General features: G+C 48.3%; 1 protein-coding gene across 1 annotated transcript; it reads left to right on the forward strand.

The window, feature by feature from the left end:
* Positions 1-407: 407 nt before the first annotated feature.
* On the forward strand, positions 408-22,395 carry RXRG (retinoid X receptor, gamma). The gene is made up of 10 exons (XM_009864816.1): positions 408-509; positions 10,270-10,529; positions 13,710-13,854; positions 14,549-14,728; positions 17,812-17,972; positions 18,672-18,801; positions 19,428-19,560; positions 20,334-20,425; positions 21,061-21,166; positions 21,965-22,395. The coding sequence occupies exons 1-10, from the start codon at positions 461-463 to the stop codon at positions 22,110-22,112; spliced, it is 1,404 nt and encodes a 467-aa protein (XP_009863118.1). The 5' UTR covers positions 408-460; the 3' UTR covers positions 22,113-22,395.
* The last annotated feature ends 1,550 nt before the right edge of the window (positions 22,396-23,945 follow it).

Consider the following 23,945-nt stretch of genomic DNA (forward strand, 5'->3'; position numbering starts at 1 on the left):
ATAACCAATAAACTGCATCGGGTCTGCACTGGTGGAAAAGCAAAGCACCCCCCCGCTCCTTCCTCGCCATGCTCCTCCCCTAAACAACTTAACCCCCCACCGCCTCCTCCCAATTTCTGATCTATAGCGGAGCCGTCATGCATTGATTGGCGTCTTCTCCGGGCGATTATGCTGCCCGGACGGTCTGCCGTGAATTTCCAGGGAGCCGAGACAGCTGAGCCCGGGAGCCAGCCCTGAGCGGCGGAGAACAAGAGCATGTCTCAGCCCGGCGAGCAGCTGCTGCCGGCGTGAAGCGAGGATGAGGCCACGGGTGGAGGCAGCTGCCCCGGCACCCTCCGAGAGCCCCCGCTCCTGCAGAGCCATGGCCCGACCCCGGCGGGCTGCGCTGCGCTCCGGGCAGCTTTGAAGTTAGAGAAGGCAGTTGTGTTTAGAAAGGCAAGAGATGAACTGAAGATTAAACATGTATGGGAATTATCCTCACTTCATTAAGTTTCCTGCGGGCTTTGGCAGTAAGTATTTTACTTGCGTTTGCAATCTGTGCCTTCTGGGTTAGGTGGAGGAACTGATCCCACAGTAGGAGTTGGAGGAGGGGAATAAAGGGAATTAAAAAACATGTTTAACCTAGCTTTGTACGTGGCTGTAACCTACTGTGTCTGCGTGCTTAGGATTGAAGCTGTCCTGTGCCTGTATGTGTTGTGAACTTCAGCACAGCTGAACCAAGCTGCCTGAAATTATTCAGGATTGAGTCAAACCGTGACTCTTTCTACTCTAAAGTTTAATATATGGCATGGGAAAAATGTGTGCGTGTGTTTGCGTGTGATGGACTGAATCTATTCGTTGAAAGAATAAGATCAAGTAAATAGCCTTCCAATTGCCTTTTTATTGAGTTGCTGGAGAAAAAAATTACTTTTAAAACATAAAACAGCCCCCCGGAGAAAATCTAAAGAGGGTTCTTCCCTTGCCCAAGTGGCTGTCTCCTGCCCCTGTGACACAGATACGACCATAATCGTGTGAAGCTGTGTCAGATTAGCCAAACGAGGCTGCACAGCGAGGCAGCGGGCTGCGAAGGGCTGCATCTGCATGGCAGCGAGCTGCAATGCCCCCGCGAGCGAGCCCCAGTTGCAGAAACCAGAACTGCTCTTGGGAAATGGGCTTTGCAATTACAAGGGGCTCACTCGTTACTATTGTCGGAAGTTATTCCTCTTGTCCTAGTATGGGGGCTGTGTCAGGGGAATGGATTGAGGAGCTATAGGATGCTCCCCAACCAAGGAGGGGGGCAGTGGGCGGTGTGGGGTGCTGGGAGCACCGGAGTGTCAGCTGCTAACAAAATATTGATGCTGTTCCAGGGAAGTTAAAGTGCATTGTTATTTATGGAAGTACAAAGTCTTAATACCTCTGGAAAATTCCTCAAGTTTTTCCCAGCCCTTCAGGGTGGGTAAATGCCTCCAGGACTTGCTCTGGAGGCCCCCAGGCTGTATATGTCAACCTGTTATTTTTCTGCTAGAGAAGGTTTGTACAGACATTGAATTGCACATGGGATGTTCCTGCTACATGTATATTTTTCTTTCCTCCCTCTTGTGCCAGATGCTCACCTCTGGTAATTCTCCAACTCCAGAAAAGATATTGGTATTGCATCAAGTCATCCTCAGGTTTCACAAGATCTTCTAGGCCGTTTCTGCAGAAAAGAGATGACTTGTTGGAAGAATCTATTACTCATGGGTGTTTTTAAGGAGTAAGCCAAACTCTCCTATTGCTGCAATAAGAGAAACAATGGAAATGTTATTTGTGTTTAATTTATTGAGTATTACAAACTTGCAGAGACGTGAAAGAAAGTGACGTTCAAACTGATCTTGGTAGGAGCCAGGCACAGATCCCTGTAGAGACAGAGGTCACAGCACTCAGCAGAGCCTTTGGGAGATTCCTAGGAAAGGAAATTGGTAGTAGGAACAGAGGTATTTCTGTTCCATCAGTAAATGTGAAGGGACTATTCTCCAGTCCACCAACAGTTCAAGTACACTGGGATTTGAACTTTCATTTAAAAGTATATTTAAGTGGTGATTTAACCTGCTTCTGACTTAGTTTAGAAAAATAGAGGTGTTTTCTGCAGGTGAACTGCCTGGCCAACTTTCATTTGAGCAGCTTTAAAACGGTTGCTCTGGCCTGTCCTGTGCTCCCTGGACCTATAGACCTGCAGGTTGCCACTCACATCCACACTCCCCTCAAAGCTGGAGGGCTTCCATGCCCCTGCGGCAGCTGGGTGGGGTGGGGGCTTGTGGGTTTTGTGTGGGCTGTCTCTCCTTGGGTTGTTGGGTCTACAGAGAAGGATTTCTGGCTCGTTAAGAAGACAGTTGGTGCCCTGGTCAGACAATTTCAGGCCCCATGGCTGTGCAAGAGGACAGTCAGGCCTTAAGAGGGATGAAGCAGGGCAGATCATGGTGACCATCGGTGGAGGAGGTGTGTGGCAGTTTCCCACTGCCTTGGGGTCCTCCCCGCAAACCCCATGCAGGCAACATGCACCTCTATCACGCCTGCAACATGTTTGTGGTCTTTGTGGCTCCCCCACCTTTGAAATAGCTGTGAAACCATTCCTGGTCCTGCCTGTGCTGGCACCATGGAGGGGGACATGGGGACGGTGAAAAAGGACAGTGTCCATGCTAGGCTCTCAGCTTGTTGCATCCATTGTTGTTTCATTCATCCTTGCACTAGGTTGCTATAGGGCAGTGTTAAGGTGATGTGGCTGCTGCTGTTTGGCATGTGTCGATGTTATTGTATTCAAATTTCCTTTAGTTTTGAAATTCTGGGCTTCGTTTTGAGTGTAACAGCAAAAAAACAACCATGTATGTGCTTTCTTCCTTTTTACATTCAAGTAACGGTTACATATGCTTTAACTTAATTTTATCTGCATTCAGGTTAGATGTAAGGTACATGTGTTTGCTGGCATGTGTAATTGTCACTTTGATCTTAAATGTCTGAATAACACCATTAAATTTGCCGGAGAATGTACATACACAAATTGCTAATAAGCACATGATTTGTGATGAGAAAAGAGCAGTCAGACTCTAAAGTGTTACAGAGGAGTTTGTAGAGTAGCAGGACGAGTGTTGGGATGAGTCACACTCAGACATCTAAAGCAGGAGATGTACTCTAAGGCAGATGGATTTGCTGTCAAAGTTTGGGCTACAGGATCAAGGAAAGGGCTTCAAAAAGGGTTTTTATTCTCCAGAAGGATGCATTTCATCTGGAGCCCAGCTCCCAGGGCAAGGAAAGATGCTGTGCTGGCTGTCCTCTCTCTCTGAGCACACTCTGGCACAGTTGGTTGGGGACAAGAACCAACTTGGCTTCTCCACAAAGTCTCTTTTATTAGTACTCATGTAACTTGGCCTGTGGCCACGCCACCTCCGGCTTCAATCTTGTCAGCTCTCCCAAGCAAAGCAGGGTTAGGCCGGGTCGCTTGGGGGATAGGAAGAGGAAAACCCGGATTGTGCCTGGAGTAGGGCTGCTACCTGCCTGGCTGGCACCTTTTTTTGCCTGTTTTTGCAAAGTTTTGTGACCTGGAGTATGCTTTTTCCCTGGGTGTCACAGCTTGTCGTGTCCATACCTGTAACTGCGTACATGAAGATGGAAGAGGGCTCTTTGACCCAGCAAAGGCGTGAGAAAATCCAGTGACTGCCCAACACCTGCAGCTAGGGAAACCCATGTTTTATTTTACTTTATTTTTTAAATTTTTATTTTTATTTTTGTTTTCTTTTATTTTTTCTTCTTATTTTTTATTTTGTTTTTCTTTTTTATTTTTTTTTAAATTTTTTTAGGCTGGAGACACTTGCCTTCAGTTGCCTAGAGCTGCCACAGACCCAGCAGCCAGTGGGATCCTTTCTAATGGGGACCTCTCCAGGAGTCTAAAGACCACTGTAAGAATTTTTCCTGGTGGATGCTGGGCTGGAGATCCTGCTGGCTGGATGGGAAATGTGATCAGACAATCATGAAAAACCCTTCAGGCCTCAAATTCAACAAGTTCTCTTTCTTTGGAGATAAGAAACTTTATCGAACTCCTGTGTGTTACTGTGGTCACCAGGGTGATATAATACCTTGCTAGGGTGAGTAATTGGCTTGCAGCCTTCCTGTAGTTACCTGAGTCTTTGGTAGGATTGCTCCAGCCATAGAATTACTCTGTAATGTATGGTTCTTGTCAAAGTCATGGCCCTGTACTCGGTGCTTGTGAGACCGCACCTTGAGTAGTGTGTCCAGTTTTGGTCACCACAGTACAAGAAGGACATTGAGGTGCTGGAGCGGGTGCAGAGAAGGGCAACAAAGCTGGTGAAAGGCCCTATGAAGAGCAGCTGAGGGAACTGGGTTTGTTTAGTCTAGAGAAGAGGAGACTTAGGGGAGACCTTATTGCCCTCTACAACTACCTAAAAGGAGGTTGTAGCGAGGCTGGTGCTGGTCTCTTCCCTCAAATTAGTAATGATAGGACGAGGGGGAATGGCCTCAAGTTGTGCCAGGGAAGGGTTAGATTAGATATTAGGAAGAAATTCTTCACTGAGAGGGTAGTTAGGCACTGGAACAGGCTGCCCAGGGAGGTGGTGGAGTCGCCATCCCTGGAGGTGTTTAAAGAACGAATAGATGTGGCGCTTGAGGATATGGTGTAGTGGTTAGAGAAATGCTGGGAAAAAGGTTGGGCTTGATGACCCTGGAGGTCCTTTCCAACCATAATGATTCTGTGGAAGTCTGTGCAGCTGCTATGGATTTTGCTTCTTCCTTCCCTCCTCCTCGGCTTGGCTTCCTGGAGAGGAGAACATGTGGTTATACTGCAGGTGTGCCTTGTCCAGATGTCCTTGGCCATATTAAGCAATTGACCCACTGTCTAATTTCAGTCAAATTGGACCAAGAACTCCAAACAGCATCTCATGTGTGAGATGGCCAGGTTTTGGGTGGCCCCTGTCTGCAAGGGAGGCACATTACCCCAGAGGAGAGGGAGCAGTTCTTCCACCCCCTGCAGAGCTGAGGGAAACTCACCTGCCCCGCACAGATCCCCGTTGCAGAAGTCCCTGCTCAGGTATGTGCCGACACACCTCCAAAATTTTTTTTCTGCTCCGTGATGTTAGCTGTCAGGGGAAGGCTGCATTATTTATCGACTCTGAGTTGAGCAGGAAGATGGAATCGCAAAGGTTACTGGACCTTAAAAGCAAAGCAAAAACAATAACCTTTCTGTAGGATATTAGAATGGCAATCTGTACTGCCCGTGGAAATCCACTTGGACAGTTAAAAATATCACCGGAAAAGGAATAGTTTTTCAGTTTAGCTTCCATGTGTTAAATAAAAAATATTTCTGCAATCATAGCAGCAAAACTTTTGTTTGATTCCAGTTAACAAGGGTTCCCTGCTACATAACTGCATCCAGCTTCAGGAGTGTTTCTCACAGGTATTTCCCCTTGAAGGTCATCCCCAAGGACGAGCTGCCTGCTGAGCTGTACCTCCCACGCACACCCATGTTCCTCTGCTGAAATCAGCCCTTCTCTGCATGTTTCTTCCCACTTCTCGATGCTGTCTGATCTGCGGAGGATGAAGCATCTTGCAAAGTTTTGCTAATCTTGTGTTAGGCAGGACAACTTGCACCTTTAGGCATTCATGCCAATGAAATGAACCCTGTCTGTGTATATCAGAGGCCTCTGAAGTACAAGCATAGTTTTCATTATTTGAAGAGTTCCATGTTTTGATTCTCTTTGACATTAAAACCAGAACTTTTGAAGGTTGAAGGTATCATCATCTCTAGGCTTGCCAGGGATCTGCAGGTCTCGGGAGGTAGGATTGCTTTAGGCCTTAGCTGCAGAAAGACAGCAGCGTTTAACACAGATGCCTTTCCTCTCAAGGCTTTACTAGGTGTTAGAGCTGCAGGGATGTTAACCAAAACAGTGCTGCATCCATGTTGGTTAGACAGACAGTGTATGTAGGGCTTGAGAGCGTGCAGAGACCAGAAACATTCATTTCACTTTCTGCTCAAATGTAATCGCTGAGACTGGTGTTTCCTGCAATTATTTGGGTGGAAATCAAGACAGCTTTGTTGGTTGCAGCCTGAACACTTCTCTTACTTCTGCCTTTGCTGAGGATCCCTGGACCAGGATTTTGCTAAAGTGGAGGTGAAACACAGGTGGAAGTGAAGTATTGAAGCTTCGTGTCCTTGCTCAGCTTCAGTGGTTGATGCTTTTGTTCTCAGGGTCACTGTTTTCAAAATGCAGAGAACTGAGTGGTTCTTAGGGCCTTCCCTCCTTATTTTTTCTAGTGTCAGCAGAGCTGTCTATGCTGATATTGGGTATAATCCTTATTCGGAATGCTAAAACAGCAGGACGGACGTTGGGTCTGTGTGCACGCTTCCAACGCACGGCTGCTCTCTGCAGCAAGTGATGTAATATATTTGCAGAAGCAGTTTGAAACAGTGAAGCATCCAGAAGCAAGTTTCTTCTTTTCAAACTTTGCTTCCTACAAAAAGAAAGCTGGAGGGTATGTGTTCCTGTACAAGAGAGCTTTTGGATGGGTGACTGAGGAATATCTCTGGACATTGTGTGTTTGCAGTGGAGACACTGGAGAACTCACACAAGGCAGTCCTCTCTTCCCCTGCTCCTCCAGGAGAGAAGTAAATTACAATGTCAGGCTTCCCTGAATCTCTCTTTAGGAATCTACCTGTCCAAGCAGTAATGTGGAGGAGGGAGACGGGGGAGAACGACATAAACAACTCCATTTGTGGATCAGAAACAAGCTGCTCTTGAATCTGGAGCAGGTGGTTAAAAGCAGCAGCAAGCCCTGATGCTTGGTGCAGGGTCTCAGCCGATCTTCCCCAGCAGGTGTGGGGGGACCTGGCCGGCCTGGGAGCGGCGTTTGGTGCTTGCAGGCAGGGGCTGTACGCCTCCTGACGTGGGTCTGCCCTCTGCTCCACGGCCCCGCTGCAGCTGCCTCAATCCCCAGCATCGCTTGTCACCTCACATTACCTGACAGACAAACTCCGGGCCCGCTTTGGCCTCCATAAATGTCACCTGTGCCGAACGCTGCCGGAGAGACTGCGGCTGGCGTGGAGGACTGAGTCCTGTCTCCCCAGTGCCCCCCGCTCTGTCCCAGAGCTGCTTCCTTGCTGCAGAGCAGCTCCTTGCTGGCCCTGCTCTGCTGCTGTGCGGACGTTTCTGTTTGTTCCCCAAATGATGGGAAAAAATGCCTCGAGGAAAGCCACGCTATCTCTGTGAGCCTGGGGCCTTTCTGGTTGATTTCTATTGGGAGACTTGGGTCACAGACCACCAGTAATTTTCTTCAGACCACTTCATTTTCAACCAAAATGAATCAGACTTGCAATCTCTGCTGTTTGCAATGTCCAAGCCACGCTGGGTCCTTTGGACTGAAACAACTTTGAGGGTACTTTGGCTCAAGGAGTAAGTAACCCAAGCGTCAAAGATTGCACACCTTCTGCCAGCTGTGCAAGTTGTTCCTTACAAAAGCTGATAATCTGGTAGCAGTCACATCTTATATCCCTCTCGGAGCCCTCCAGCCTGAAAATGAGAGGCTGAGATGAGTATTTGCCAAGGTGCAGGAGGGTGCATTTCTGTTCCTTCATGGACCGATTTGGGAAGCTTATCCCAAGGAGGGAGGTCAAAGCTTGGACCACCTTCTAGAAGTGCTTTACTTTTATTATTTTTAATTTTTTATTGCTTTCTAAATGGGGTTTGTATTATTTTATAACAGATAGATGAAATTAGTCATTGGTAAATGGAAAATTAACATGTATGGTTTTGACCAATGGGTCAAGCACTCCTTTCTGCATTCATGCTTCCTTCACTCATGTTTCCTCTTCGGTGTCTCACTGCTGGGGTAAGTGAGGTAGGCACAAACCCTCCAGGCTTTCTGTCTTCAACCTTTGATCCCATTCTGCTGGCTGGGTGATTCTCCTCTCACCTTTTGGTGTGGACACAAGCACTCCATGGGGCTTGCCCTGGCCAGCAGCCTCCTTGGGTTAAAGTCTTGCTCTGGGTCCTTATGAAGCTTGGAGCCTTTCTAATGGAGAAACTTAGTGATAATAGTGTTTCTGTAAGGTCTGATGTAAATGCAAACAGTTAAATAACTCTCCTAGGAGTCTTTTCCTATCGTTTTAAATCTTCTGCATGATACTTTCAAAATATGCCCTTTTCTGTGTTAATGGAAAGGAATGAAAAATTATTCTTCTCTGCAGCCATTCTGGTGTGATAAATTTCTGCCCAATCTCCCCTTCAGTGGCTTATTTTTCAAGCTGAAGAATCCTCAAAGGTAATGTTGTTTATCTAGTTGTTTAAAGAGGCATAAAACCAACTTCTTTATAAGTCTGTGCTACAGATGCTGGGAAGGACTATGGTACCAGACTGCTCACAGGTGATGAAAAATGTATTTGCTTTTCTCTGAGGCTGATAATGGCACAAGTCAGGATGGTCCTTTGAAGTTGCAGGAAGCAACCGAGGTGCCTCTATGAGCTGAGCACTTAGGTAAGGTGGGACCGGGCATGCAGCACACCTTGTGCCTGCTGCTAAAGGCTCTCCTGGCAGCTCTCTCTGGGGTGAAAGACTTTTGAACATGGAAGCCATTTACAAGGTAGGGATTTTGCTGTCTACTAATAGAGGACAGGCTGTTTCCATGATGGTGGTGGGGGGACGTGGGGTGACTCTCTCCAGCATCAGGCAGGAGCCCTGGCTCTGCCTCCATGCCGCCTCGCTGCCTCCGAGGCTTCTGCTGTTGTCATTGAGCCGGCTTCCTCTTGCTGCACATTGCTTTCCCACTGGGAGAATTGATCCAAAAAGCCAAAGCAAGAATTGACAAAGACCTTTTCTCCCCCTCCCTCTGCAGAATTAAGTCTGAAGTGGGTTGATAACAGCAGATCGAGTCCTCCTTGACTCTGACAAATGTCTTTAATGTTATTCAGCAAGCTGACCTTTTCCCGTCTTTATTGTGCATCTTCCCTTTGAATCAGGTTTGATTGTTACTTCAGGTAAAATAACAAACACTGTCACGTAAATAACTTTGCAATAATGTTAAAAGGAGGAAAAAAGCAAACAAACAAAACACCAAAGCACTGCCTTACTTGCAAATGTAATGGAAACAAGCATCCTCTGTGCCAGCCATGGAAAACCAACTGTGTGACCTTCCCACACAAAATCTTTGCCTTGCTACTCCAGGGAATGATCTCCTGTGTTGAAAAACCAACAGAGAAACAATAGTTCATTGAAATGTTAACGACAGCTAATGTTAACTGGGGTTGGTAGATTCTAGGGGAGGGAGAAAAGGTCATATAAATCCTTAAAATAAAGCTAGATATGTAACCCCTCAGGACTAGTGGGCATTTCATGCCCAGGTACCCTCTGAATATTTGAGACTGGTCTTACAGAAGGCAGTGTTTAAGCCTTGGATGAGGTGTTCAATCTCAGAGACTGCCCCAAAGTGGCGATGATCAAGGTTATATTGCTTTTCTATGTCACCTCTTCCCCAGTGGGGTTCAGGGGCAGATCGATCTCATGGGGCTCGATTTGTGTGCTGTGCACTGGAATTCAGTAGTGTGGAAGTTGGAAACCCTCTTTCCTTGTTGCTGAGAGAGTGTCTGCCCAGGCACGGCCATGTGGCCACAGTCTCTGTTCTGTCTCATACTAAATGAGGAAAAGCAGTGGACAAAATGTTTTGTGGATGTCTTGTCCTGTCCTCTGCACTGCTAGTGTGTTGTGGGCAGTTTCTGACCTACGTTGCTCCAGTTCTTCCTGAAGATGCTGACATCAAGTTTTGAGAGCTGGAGGAACATGCAGAATAGCAGGGTAGTGGGTGGAAGGGGGAAGAGCTAAACCATGGGAGCAAAGGTGCTCCATAAGACATGGAGAGCATTTAGGATTTCCAGCCAGGTCAGTGGGGATTTCATGGTTTTGGATGTGCATTGTCTCTAGAGCTAGGTCAAAAGAAACGGGACCTCAGGGAATAGTTCAGAGAAAACTAGCCTGAGGCTCGTGGGCAGTGGTGCCTTCTTCCAAGTCAGCTGAGGCACTGAAGCAGTAAAGGGAGATTTGATTATTAAATATTATCTTCATAATTTGTTTTATTGCTGTGTGTAACTCTGTTTCTCATATCATAACCAATGTTTTGCTCTTTCTCTTTATAGCACAAGACTAATTTGCTGGTTGTCTTTGAGTCTTGGCCAACATCTAACCTGACACAACCGAGGCTGGGCAGCTGGTCATTGTATAGCCAGCCTCACTCATTTCATCTTTCTGCTTCTCCCTGTAGATTCCCCTGTTCATGCCAGTTCCACGTCTGTGAGCCCGTCGTCAAGCCTTTCCACGGGAAATTCAGTGGACGGGCACCACAACTACCTCGAGGCCCCTGCGAACGCCTCCCGGGCGCTGCCGTCCCCCATGAATGCGATCGGGTCTCCGGTGAATGCGCTGGGCTCACCGTACAGAGTCATCGCGTCCTCCATTGGCTCACACCCCGTTGCTCTGTCCTCAGCCCCGGGCATGAATTTTGTGACACACGCCAGTCCGCAGGTACGCAGATGAGCACGCTTGCCTTGCCACGATTCATGGTGTTCCGAACGGGCAAAGTCCCATTCTGACACCGTGTAGGAGTAGGTTGGCTGTTGAGGAGTCTGACGTTTTGGCCACTTAAGGAGATCAACTGTAAAGTACAATTTCCAGCATGTGAATCTTTCTGCATAAATTCCCCTGGCACAGAGAAGAGAAGGCACCTGTATATATTTCAAAACACCCTGCACGGTAAGGGGAGAGAGTTGTTTTCACTGTGGATGCAGCCTAGTTCCCTCCGCTGCATCTCTTGCAGTGTCTGTAGTTACTCTGTGTGGAAATAATTGGAATAGGCAAGGGCTGCAGCGTTTGAAGCATTCCCCTTCTTCCTGAAAAAGGCTATTTTCTTTGTTTCATTATTTGGAAAGGAGACAGGCTTTCTAGAGAGAGGCAAATATTAATGCTCAATGCCAGCCACATATGCGGTGTTACATATAAACTTAGCCTGAAGAAAAATGAAGCACTCGCATCCGTACTGCCTGAGCTTACTCAGGTGCTGAGGTTTCCCCTCCAGACAGAAGGGAGACTCAGATGTTAGGGTCAGTGCCTCCCCAGAGCTACAGATGGGCTGGGAGACTCCTCAGGTGGCTCTGTGGGGTGGGGACAGGGACACACTGCCCCAAAAGCCTGGCACCACCTCCAGCATAGCTGTGACCAAGGTGACAGTGTGGAATTTTGATAGTGTGCTGAAATCTTCTGGTCCAGAGTCCAGATCTAGATGGAAATTCTGCCTTTTATAACCTGACTTTGTGTTTTATTAGTGGGACCTGAAAGTAGGGAATGCTTAAGAGCCTCACAGCTTCTGCTGAAGAAGCAGCAAGGAGATGGTGCCTGAGCCCTCTCTGCCCCATACCCTGCTGTTACTCTGTGGTCTGTCTGAAGCTCTTCCTAGCACCTGCCACCGAGGCTGTGAGAGGATGGTAGGGAGGTCCTTGAAGAGCTCTGGGAGAGTATAAGGATGATTTGGTGCGTTTAACTTGCCTTTTGCCAGCATCTTCAACTCCTGTGTGGGTCTGGGCTGTCTGCAGTGGGCATGCTGGGCATCCTTCCCCTCCTTGCACTACTTGACTGTTCCCCATCGGCCTGACAATATTTGTGCCTGTGGCATCCAAGGGAGGTATTTCGTGGTGGTGGAGCTGACAGCAGCACTGGCTGTGTTGGGAGCTTTTCCTTTGGAGCTGGGGATGCTCTGGGAAGCGGTTTCTTCAATCTGGGCACCGAGCCAAGTTCCCAGCTCCAAGGAGCAGGTTTCATTTGTGTTGCCTCTAATGTAAGGAGACAGCTGGACCTTGGGGATTCAGCAGGGAGGCAGCTAATGGATTTGGGTTCAAGCAGTTGTCTCAGATATCATACATGATTGCACTTAACCTGCAGGAGTCAAGCTCTGAGGACACCGATGGCTAAAACGGCCCCATTCCTGTCCCCACCTCATACACCCTCTCTCCCTGTTATTGTCTCGAAGTGCAGCCAGAGAGAAAGGAAAGGTGGCACCTGAGCTCTGAGTAATGTTTTAAACTGTAAAAAGTTCTTCCTGGCTCAGCATGTTGCCAAGAAGAAGTCTTCAGGGTGAAAAAGGTGGCTGGACACTTGTGAGGAGGAAGGGGTTGATTTCTCTTTCCTTGGGTCAAGATCAGGCTTCGAAGCATTAGGATTTACAGTTGCCAGTGCCTGCGCCTGGGTCTCTACTGGGAAGAGTGAACCTCTGTCCCTCTAGGTAATTTTTCCCTTTAAACTTTTATTTTCTAGCAGGACAAAACAACCTGGCTCCTACTGTGGTATTTTTTTTGCTGGATAATTTATATTTTCAATTACATCAGACCTTTGAAGCTTTGAAAATGAAGGGACAGTGGTGAGGGAGAACGAAAACTGGCTTCACCTTTTTGTTTTTCTGATGACACATCCAAAAATCCCAGTGAGATGAGCCCTTCCTGTTCTTTGCTGAAGTTCCTTGGGGAAAGTATTATACTTTTTATGAGAAATGGACAGTTCTTTGGAATAATGGAGAACTTGCAACGGCATGCATGAAATCTAGTGTTTTAGATGTTGTGGAGACCGTAACAAAGGCTATAGCTGGATTTTCATCCAAAGCCTTGTTTTCTGTCCCTGCTTCTGCTCTCTTGCTGGTGAGAAGAACTTTACCTAATAAATAGGATTGGCTACTAAAAACGAGCTCAATGATAAAGAAATCATCCCCAGTCCCCAAAGCATGGCAGTGGGAAAGATGATTTGATAGTGGTTTTGAAGGGATGTTGCACTGGCCAGGTAGCATTTGACAAGATGTGCTCAATGGCACTTAATCCTCACTGCCCTGCCGACAACAGCTCAAAAGCAAATAGCAATAAAACGAAGCCCTGGGCAACGTCAGGCTTTGGTCTCCAATCGATGTCAGTTTGTAACCTTTAACTTGCAGCAGCCACGAGTAGCTCCTGGGGATCTCAGCTGGGGGCTCTGGGCCATTTACCTGCATCTGACTGCCCCTGGTTCCGAGATGCTTAGCCTGCTCACCATGTTTTTTAATCTGGCAACCCCAAATCTGCTGTTCTTCAGCCTGTGATAGTGTTTGGGAACCTGAGTCCCAGGGAGTGACGAAAAGGGCCATGTTTTCATGTGTTTATGCAGATTTGCGTATCACGAGGCGGGGAAGCTAACCTATATACTACTTTTTTTTTTTTTCTGTAAATGTCATTACAACTTCCCTAGTGATGCAGCAGTGCAGGTTTAATTGCAATAAACTGCCTGGCCACAGAGCTCTTCCTCACTAAGCTGTTAGTGCTCGAGGCTGCAAGCAGCCAGTGATCAGCATCCTCTGGTGAAGCAGGCAGGATCCCACCAGCCTTGTCACTTGGAGGCTCAAACTGAGCAGTTGGGTTGCTGCTGCCTTTCTCCAGCTCTGCTTAGTCCTGGCTTTGGCTGCTTCGTCAGGGCAGCATGAAAGGCAATGTCTGCTACCAGGCATCTGCCTAAATCTCTCCAGCTGGATTCACCAGAGGATGTCTGTCCGCCCCTGGCAACCCCATGTTGTTGCTGGGGATAAGCCTGTGGGACGAGCCCAGCAGGAGCAGCAAGGGAGGACAGTTTGGGGATGGTTTCACTGAGGTATGAGTCTCGACCCTCTAACTTGTCTTGTGGCTTCTGCTTCTGCAGCTCAATGTCCTGAACAATGTCAGCAGCTTGGAGGATGTCAAGCCCTTGCCAGGTCTCCCGGGGATGGGGAACATGAATTATCCATCTACAAGCCCAGGATCCTTAGCCAAACACATCTGTGCCATCTGTGGGGACAGGTCCTCAGGTAGGAGGGTTTTTTTTCTTGGGGAAGGCTTTGTGCAATGAAAGGTGCCCCAACATTCTGAAGCAAGACTCATGCAGGAGTTAACACTGCGGAAGCTTTCTGGGGCCATACTGGCATTGTGGAATTCATAGCTGGGTCTGGCTCACCCAAAGGCAGGTTGTCTGTTTTGTGCTGTGCCCAAAAAGGAGCAAATATAAAAGCCATGCTCTTCTCCCTTATCTGTGTCATCTCATTTTACATTTTGGCCCTGTTTATCAAAGGTAAATGTGTCAAAGTCACCTGTGCTTTGCCTTAGCTGGGCTTTGGCTGTGCCTGGGATTTCTCTGCTACCCCAGAGACCTGCAGCCTGGCCGTGCCTTGCAGACCCCCTCCATATGGGTGCGCCCCATTTGCTTCCTATGGATTTTCTGCACTTGGGCAAGATGTGGCTCCACATCCTTGCCCTGGAATGTGATCCCTCCTTATCACAGGAAAGCAGTGGTCTTATAGTTTGAATGCTGCTGGTCACTATTCCTGCAAAGAGCCACTGAAGCCAAGTCAGGTCTGCAGGCAGTTGTTTTTGTGGTTTGTGAGGTTTTTTTTGATTTGTTGTTTGTTTGTTTTTTCCACCTTTGGTGTTAATTTGAGCACTTCAACGCTGGAGGGAAAGGCAGATGCCTGCCTGCTCGTTAACGGCCTCCCCTTGCCTCCCCAGGGAAGCACTACGGGGTGTACAGCTGTGAGGGCTGCAAAGGCTTCTTCAAGAGGACGATCCGGAAGGACCTGGTTTACACCTGCCGGGACAACAAGGACTGCCTCATAGACAAGCGCCAACGCAACCGCTGCCAGTACTGCCGCTATCAGAAGTGCCTGGCCATGGGGATGAAGAGGGAAGGTATGTGTGGGCTGGTGGAAGGAATGGGCTTACAGAAATTTTCCTCACGTTTATTAAGGTAAATCTGGCTCTTTAGTGGCCTTCCAAGGCTGGAGCATTCCAAAAGTCCACACTGACAGCTTTGGGGCATTTTTGACCTCGTTTCCTAAAGGAAATGAAGCTGATGGGAAAGCTCCTACACCGTATTTTTCTTCCCGTGCCACCTAAACATATACTGGTGACTGTTGAAGCTATTAAATGATTTTGACCCCAGCTTGACTTTAGTTAGTGGCTCTTTAATGGCCTGGACCCCTTGGACCCCTGTAAACCTCTGACAGCACCCGGCAGTGAGGAGTCCTGCAGCTGCTTGTCTCCTTTGTGAAGAACAACATCCTCTTTTGTTTTCAGCTTACTGACTTCATTTGTCACCACCTAATTCTTACACTGGAAGATAAGGGTGAATGATTTATTTCTATCTTTATAGTTCTCTGTTGTTTCCACTCTTAACATCACCTTTGGAGATGAGCTCTGGTACAGTTCACATCCTTTGGTGGTTTTGTGCTGCAGGAGAGAAACTGTTCATGGAATCTACTCCATATTCCATGTGCACTCACTGCAGCCCCCCAAAGACTGTGTTTCTGGCCCAAACTACCTGAGGTGTTGATCTGGAGCAAGGATCTGACCTGAGGCAACAGGACCTAAAGAGAATTTTTGCACTGACTTGAAGGAAGCCTCCAAGAGCTGCTGACGGTGACACGTGTCTGCAGTGGGTCCTGCAGCATTGCCTCTCTCCCACCCAGCTCTGGAGAGTGCGAAGGTCTTTGTGAAAGGCACCACCAAGTGAGTCACTGCTGCAAGGAAAGGCTTGCGTGTTGATCTGTTCACCTCTGCCCCCTGCAGCTAGCTGCTCCCTCCTTGGTGGAGCAAGGACCGCTGAGCGGGATTGTCACCCAAATATCACTGACAGATGCAAGCTCAGGTAGTGACAGCTAGTACAGCATTTAAGCTGGGGTTTTTTTCCCCTCCAAGATAAAAAAGCAGTGCCGTCACCAGGGTTGAACGCTAGCAGGCAGTGTAGCTGTGCCTTTTTGGATGTCAGACGGTCCCCCTGGGGAGCATGCAAGCTGATCCCTGTACAAGAGCTCAGGCTGTGCAAGGCAGAGCCTGGGGAGGCAGCTGTAACGCTGGGCACAGGCTGAGCCTCGTCTTATTCCCTGTAGCATCATCAGTGCTGTGCTATAGTGACTGCGAAATGCTAAGCTTGAATCAAAAACCTAATCTCAGGCACAGCTCTCCCTTCCAGCTGAGTGTGAAGTGGTTCAGAGGACCAGGTGTGAGCGCAACTTCTGTTTGCAGAGCGCGAAAATTTAAACCCCAGGATCTTGGTGGATCCTGAGGGGGAGAGGTTGGCTGCAATAATCACAGGGGCTTTCCGGGAGCTGCAGAAAATGGGGACAGATTGCAGCTTGAACGAGGAATGCTGGATGACTTTAAAAGCTGAGTGATGGGACTGCTATTTCTTTGACGTGTTCTTTCTTCCACTAAGATTTTGATGATTTCAGAAATATTTCTCTGCCTTCTTCCTGTCCTTTACGCTAAAGAGGACAAGTGCTTCCCCCAGCTGGCTGGCACATATGTGCATCCCATGTTGCTTACCTTCACCAGCACCAGACTGGATGCCCCACTGAGCCCTCTCCTTGGGTGCTGCCAGTTCACCAGCAGCTGCGTGGTGCTGGGAATCACCCAAGCTGGCAGAAACCAGTGAAGTGCTGAGCATTGCAAAGTGGTCACAAGCTTCAGTGCTGAAGAACCTCCCATGGTTTGGCCCTTCCTCTGAAAGCACCCTCACATCAGCCAGGGTAAGGCAAGGCCAACGCAAGGACTTATTTCCTGACACTGCTGCAAACAGCAGAGCTGTAAAGACAAATGGGAAAGAAATCTCTGATCCAGGTATCTGACATAAAAGCTTGTCATACCCTTCTTCCAGCAGCATTTACCTAATTGAGAAAATCGGAGTGAAATTCTCCTGCAGGCTTGCTATGAGCTCTGGACTTAGTGAGCTCCCCCTTCCCTGGTGTCCCCTGGTGTTTATGCAGGTCTCTTCTCTTAAAGGACTCTTTTTTACCCCTTGACCTCAGTGGTTTTCCCGCTCCTCTGGATACTGACTGCCTAGTGCTTAGCTAACAAGTCGCGAAACCATTAAGTTTTTGAATAATGAAACACCAATGTCTGTGTGGCAGTGGGCAGCTTTGCAGCCACCTTCTTCTCCAGTGAACCTTTCATTTCAGGTGTATAACTGCCCACAGCTCAGTACAGGTTGTTCTTGCAGACCAGGCCAGCTGCCTGCCTGTCCCTTTGGGTTTTCTCCAACAAAAATGTGCACCCAGGACTTCTGTTGAGCACAAGACTTGACACCCCACCTACACGTGTCCTACCACCGACTAGTCCTCCACATACCCAGCAGCTGTGGGAGTTGATAGCTGAGATCTGGAGAGAACATCAGTAGTTCTGTTCCTCCAGTCAAGCAGATATTTTGGAAAATGTATAGAGATGGGACAAGAGAGTGAAAAGTATTGGGGCATTCAGAGGTGCTAGGAAATGCTTTCTGGTGGGGAGGGTTGGGAATAGAGGTGGTGGAGGGAGAGATGACACCAGGGCTGGATGAGACTGGCTAAGCGTTTACTCAGATGCATCTAGCTGGAGGTGAAGAACCATCAAGCCCCGCTGCTGGGTGTTCTGGCCACTGTGGGGCTATTTGAAGCATGCTGTGAGCACAGCAAAGCTCAGTGTCTGGGTGCTGGGTTCCTCTTGACTCCTCCAGCATCTAGTGACAGCATAGTCCAGGCTACCACCTGGAGGTATCAACTCCTCTTTCCTCTATTTTGGAGCTTGATACCTTGGAAATCACAACCTTCTGTCAAATTTGGAAACCACTGGCCTACAGCAACCCTGAAGTTATCCGTGGAGTTGGTGGAGGCAGCCATTCATTTTCTGTTCTTCCCATCCTGAGGGATTTTCTCATCCCTCCTCCCAGAGGAACAGGGACCCACTGTAAGCAGGTGAGTGTTGCTGTGTGTGCAAAGAGCAACATTTCTGTCTCGCAGCTGTGCAGGAGGAGAGGCAGAGGAGCAGGGAGCGGAGTGACAATGAGGCCGAGTCCACAAGCGGTGGCAGCGAGGACATGCCTGTGGAGAGGATCCTGGAAGCTGAGCTGGCAGTGGAACCCAAAACAGAGGCGTACAGTGACATGAACACAGAGAGTTCGGTAAGGGGCACTACTGTCACTTGAGATAAGAGCCTTTGAGGGACAGTTTGAAAAGACAAACCCCACGTGAACAGCTCGTTCAGCAAGGGAGTTTGCTTCACACCGCCTAAAAATCACTAACAATTTTTCTTTCGAAGCTAATCTAAATAACAACTAGAAAACAGCCTATACATTATTTTCCTAGCATGTTTCTCCAGTTCCCTTTGGTTTCAGTGAGTAGATGGGGCAATAATTGGATGACAGAGAGTCTGAGCTCTGGCTTCCACAGCTGTGCAGCTCTGGACACTGCTTGTCTGCCTCAGTGACTAAGACTGAATTGGAGCTGGACATAGCAAGTTCCCTGCTTTGGTTTCACTGGTTTGGATAAAACTGCTTTACATGCCTGTTCAGAGGCTGCTGATGTGGCCTGGAGAGCAAGACTGCAGCCTGCCATGCAGGGCTGGCTTTGCAAAGAACAGCAAGGAAAAAGCAAAGTCTAGCAACCAGCTGATTTGGCTGGCTGTAGAGGGGACAGTAATGATAAATATATTTTCTTCTCAACAGTGCACAGCTGAGATTGTTGGCAATTTGTTCGTTATACTTTTGCCTCTGAGTATCGTTAATCGAATCCAGTACTCTGTGAAATGCAGACGGTGATTATCACAGATTTTACATTGACAAATTCTTCTTTTTTTTTCTTTTGATATGGCTCTTAATTAGACAAATGACCCTGTCACCAACATATGCCATGCGGCTGACAAACAGCTCTTCACACTTGTTGAGTGGGCCAAGCGAATTCCCCACTTCTCTGACCTAACGCTGGCAGATCAAGTCATTCTCCTCCGGGCAGGTAATGTCCTTCACCTGTGGCCTCTGGGGCTCTTCCTGGGTCCCTTCTCTGGGCTGTGTGCTGTGCCAGCCAGCCAGCCAGGAAAATCTAGTGTCACAGGGCAAGCAACCCAGCTTGAGCCATGATGAGTGGTTGACAAAGGCTGTGGATGGGATGGTGGAATCTGCCATTTGTTCCCCTCTTCATGCAGATATGTGGGAGGGCTGGGGGAGAATGAATAAATGTGTCTGGTTAATGCAATTCCTTTAACTGCAGAACTTTCATACGTGTGAGTCACTTTAGTGCATAACGTGCAAAATGATGTAAAGGGGTTGCTAATGCAAGGAATATGGATGATCTTTTGGAGGGAAAGCCAGCATCTTTTCCTTTACATGCAGCCTCTTTGAATCTTCTCCTGCACGTTCCTTCCTTGCTGCTCATTGGGGTTTGCCACCCCTTGCAGTGTTGGCAAGGGTGCAGTCAGTACCTGGGGTCCCATCTCTCCTGTGAGCTGAGTGTGAAGCTAGCAGAGAGACAGCATGTGAGACTGTTTGGTATTTTGTTTTGGGGTTGGGGGGTTTTTTTGTGGGTTTGTGTTTGGTTTTTTTTTTAACTACCTCTTATGTCCTGCACACCTCCTCTTGCAGGCTGGAATGAGCTGCTCATTGCCTCTTTTTCCCATCGCTCAGTGTCAGTGCAAGACGGCATCCTTCTCGCCACAGGCTTGCACGTGCATCGCAGCAGTGCTCACAGTGCTGGTGTGGGCTCCATCTTTGACAGGTACATGATTTGTTTCTCTCATCCCCTAGCAGTGGTGGCCAGGTTGCCTCTGTTTGCCCTCAGGATGGGAAATGTGTCCTCAGTGAAAACTAGAGCAGACTGACCCATGGTGATTTGGGACAGAACTAGTTTAGAATGAAGAGAGGATACTTGACTGGCTTAAAAACAAAGAATGGGGTGAAGGCACCTTGGAAAGGGATTTGCAGCTGCAGAAGTAGATCTTTGGTTGGGTGTGCAAGGGGAGAAATGCTTCTCTGCTTTCTCTCAAGAATTTGCTGTAACTGGCTCTAGAGCTAATACTGACAGCAAAAGCTTTAACTGGTAAAACCTTAAACCTCAACTTGCTCATATAATGACTGCACGTGTACTGTCCGTGCCAAGCCTGCTCCCTGCATGGCAGGACACACGTTACCGCTCTTACACAACTGACACACGTAAGGGCTGTGGCTGTGTTTTACACAGTGAAATGCAAAGAAAAACCCATGTGGTTTTCCTCAAGTGAGTGCAAATTGTTTTCCATAATCCAGACGGAGCACAGAGGCCATGTGCTGAGCAAAGTGAGAACAGGAGCAAATTTGATGCTTAGGTCCCTGGATGCTGCTGCTGCACATGTGGAAGAGCAGCGTGCGGCATGACTGTCCCTCACAGCTGCCTCTTCCTGCAGAGAGGAACTGGAGATATTCCCAGTGCCTGTCCCAGATGCTTTTCAGCCCTCAGCCTTGCTGTCTATACGTGTCTCTGATCATCTGCCCACCCATGTCCCCCATCTGCAGGGTTTTGACAGAGCTGGTGTCCAAAATGAAAGACATGCAGATGGATAAGTCGGAGCTTGGGTGCCTGCGAGCCATTGTCCTCTTTAACCCAGGTAGGTCTGAGGCCCGGAGCAGTCCCAGGTGACACAGAATGCTAGGAGTTGGAAGGGACCTTGAAAGATCATCTAGTCCAATCACCCTGCCAGAGCAGAATCACCTAGAGTAGGTCACACAGGAACACTTCCAGGTGGGTTCTGAATGTCTCCAGAGAAGGAGACTCCACAACCTCCCTGGGCAGCCTGTGCCAGGGCTCTGTCACCCTCACAGGGAAAAAGTTTTTCTAATGTTTTTGTGGACCCTCCTATGTTCCAGCTTGTACCCATTGCCCCTTGTCCTGTCACTGAGAAGAGCCTGGCACTGTCCTCCTGACACCCACCCTTTACATATTTATAAACATTAATGAGGTCACCCCTCAGCCTCCTCTTCTCCAAGCTAAAGAGACCCAGCTCCTTCAGCCTTTCCTCCCCAGGGAGATATGTGAGCACACACGTGCCCTGTGGGCTGAGGCAGGTCACAGGCAGGAGGGCTGTGGCTGGGAACATCACGACTGCAGACAGATCTGTCCCAGTCCCTGGGTGCATGATTAAAGATAGTCCTCTCCCCGCTGCGCACACAGTAACTGTGCTGGCAGTGCAAAGGTCCACTCTGCAGTGATTTCTTCTTCACCTGTATTCTCTCCCTGGTCCAGATGCCAAGGGGTTGTCCAGCCCCTCAGAAGTGGAATCGCTGAGGGAGAAGGTGTATGCCACGCTGGAAGCCTACACGAAGCAGAAGTACCCTGAGCAGCCAGGGCGGTGAGTGCAAGGCAGGCAGGGCAATGCCCATCCTGGAAAGAGGAGAGTCAGGCAGGGGTGTCCAGCTCTGCATGAGCTGCCCTCAAAGCAAGGGCAGGACACCAGTCAAAAGTGCCTGCCCAGCCCAGCTACCGCAGGTTGGCCTTTCCTCTCAGCCCCCTAATTCTGGGCCAGAGCCTTTAGGGTGTTGGTGAGATGTAATTTTCTTGCTTTTCAATCCAATCCTACCCTCTGCTGGCCAAGCTCTTTAAACGCCGGCAGCTGGATCCGTCCCTATCACCGTCGGCCAAGTGATGCGCCCGCAGCATCCTCTGCTATTTTTGGCTCTAGATGTGACGGCAGAGGGCTGCAAGCGAGATGTGGGGAGGCACTTTGCCTGCTGTACCCCCTTGCAGCTGTGCCTCGAAACAGGAGGCAGTGACTGGCAGAGGTACCGCTGAGGGATCGCACACTCTCTCGGGAGGATAGGGATTTTTGAAGGTGGTTTTGCAAGGATTTAAATGGCACCATGGAGATGTAAGTCGCTAATTCAAGTCTTGGAGAATCTGAATGCATTTTTAAAACTGTTTTGTCATTTTTTTTAAGTTTTAAAAATGCTAATTTCTGCTTTGAAAATATTTCCATTTGGAGAGAAATGCTTATTTTGAAAGCACAGGGGAATCTAAGACTGAGGTCTCCCCAAAGCATTTTTGGGGAGGATTTGGGCTCTGCTCTCCTGAACCCCTGCCATGGGCTTGGAAACATGTGGGAGAGAGTGGCCAGTGCCTCCCACATGCCTCTGACTCTGCTCTCTTCCAGGTTTGCCAAACTCCTTTTGCGCCTGCCAGCGCTGCGGTCCATCGGGCTGAAGTGCCTGGAGCACCTCTTCTTCTTCAAGCTGATTGGGGACACCCCCATCGACACCTTCCTCATGGAGATGCTGGAGACACCCCTGCAGGTCACTTGAGGGTCTGGCCTCCTTCTGGCCAGACCCTGGCCCCCTGTGCCCTTGCACAGACTCCCATCCCTCTGCTCTGAGCCTGCGAGAGCTCAAGAGACGTCCTCCACCCTCCGTTCCTCCTCGATGGGATTGTTGTGGTTTTGTACAGCTGTAAATCACCCCCTCTAACCCTCCTTGGCTTGGCTGGGGAGGGGGTCACAGATCCTTCGACCAGCTAACCATTCCCTTGCCTCCCCCTGTACAGATAATTGCTTTAAATTATTTTTTCACTCTAAATAAAAGCCAACAAAACAAATAAAATAATATATGAGAGAGGCACTGACTAGAGCTGGCAGAGCAGTGTCCTCTTTTGCTGCGGTCACAGGTCCAGCTTGGGATGGGGCTGAGGGACCCTGCTGAAACTCTTGGGCAGCCCGAATCGGGGCAGGAACATCACTGGGGCTATTGCCGCTCATGCTGATGGGAACAGTCCTCTGGCCAAGAGAGGACAGGTATTGTTGCTTCAAAAAAAACCTGAAGAAACCTGCTGCTTTGAATCAGAACACTTAATTCCACCATCTTAGACAGAAACTCTTGGATTCTTTGAATTCTATGAATTTTTGAAGCAATTTAAATAAATAACTTTTTAATGTGCTTTTTCTTTTCTGACCTAGTCCAGCCACTGAGGGAAGAACTGAAGTGCTTCGTTTTGCTCCAGGTGGAGTATTCTAGCCTGACCCAAACCTGGTGTGCTCCTGGATAACTTTTGTTTTTTTCAAGCTTCATGGATCCTATTCTCAGGCTTTTTTTTTTTTTCTTTCTTTTTTTTCTATCTGTATTTTTGCACTGAAAACAAGCACTTCAACCCCAAATTTATAATCTCATGCCTCCATAAGTGAAGCCTGCAGAGAGGGAAAGCACAAGAGACTCTAACAAACCTGCCTCAAAGGTCTGCCTGGTCTTTCCCCTGCTCAAATGGCACCGCTGGAGCTTCCCATCGCAACCGAGCTAACCAGAGTCAAGCGAGTTAAAGACATTAATTTGTTCAATATGCGAAGCTTATCCTGGTGGGAAAATATCCTCCCAGGAACCCAGCAAAACTGTCTGTATTATTATTCATAAAACAGGTGTAGTGTTAAGTGATCTGCCCCTTCTGACCCTCTCAGCAGACAGTGCGGTGAGATGCAGCCGTGCTTCGTCTGTCCGCGTGACAGATTGCAACGCTGCCGCTCAGCGACTCAGGGAAGTTCGAAGGAAAGGAGGAGTGACAACAGGAAAGAAAGAAGGATAAAAAATGAAACATTTTGTTAAAACTCCCACATGGGGACGTGATTTATTCACCAGTATTTCACTGTGAGAACAAAAAAAAGATAATCAAAAGAGGAAGCAAAACCTCCAAATTATGAAAAGTAATGTAGTTTGTTTTCTTCTTTTTTTTCCTGGTGACACTGAAAAAACCCAGAATTTCAAAAGAGGTGAAAATCACTGGCTAAGGGCATATTTTTCATTAAAAGTAATTTTCCAGTAGAAGGGAAGAGTTTTAAAAATAGAAAACATTGGACCTGCTCATTGTAAAACTTTTGCTAGAGTTTGAGACTCTGTGCGCAGCCTGTGCTGGGATGGTACCTGCACCACGCTGCTGCTCAAACAAAGGAAGAGGTGGCTTCCAGTCTGGGCTGCTGTGGGCTTCTAAGAGCTGATCCCTGAGTAGCTGGGTTGGCTTTCCTTTCTGATCGTAAAGCCTTGAGTTTCTCTTACTGCCTTGCTCAGATTTGGCAGTTTAAATCAAGGAGATTGGTTGGCATTAGCAGGCTTAGCTTTCAGGAGCTGATGTCACCATCTGAAGATAGACCGTGTGAC

This window comes from Apaloderma vittatum, unplaced genomic scaffold (assembly GCF_000703405.1).
Source record: "Apaloderma vittatum isolate BGI_N311 unplaced genomic scaffold, ASM70340v1 scaffold72, whole genome shotgun sequence".
Lineage (NCBI taxonomy): Eukaryota > Metazoa > Chordata > Aves > Trogoniformes > Trogonidae > Apaloderma > Apaloderma vittatum.

What these genes read in the sequence shown, in the direction of transcription:
- RXRG (XM_009864816.1), top strand. Translation starts at nt 461, where the DNA reads ATGTATGGGAATTATCCTCACTTCATTAAGTTTCCTGCGGGCTTTGGC. An exon ending in CATGGGGATGAAGAGGGAAG is followed by an intron (nt 14,729 to 17,811) that starts GTATGTGTGGGC and finishes TCTGTCTCGCAG; the next exon opens with CTGTGCAGGAGGAGAGGCAG. An exon ending in AGTCATTCTCCTCCGGGCAG is followed by an intron (nt 18,802 to 19,427) that starts GTAATGTCCTTC and finishes CTCCTCTTGCAG; the next exon opens with GCTGGAATGAGCTGCTCATT.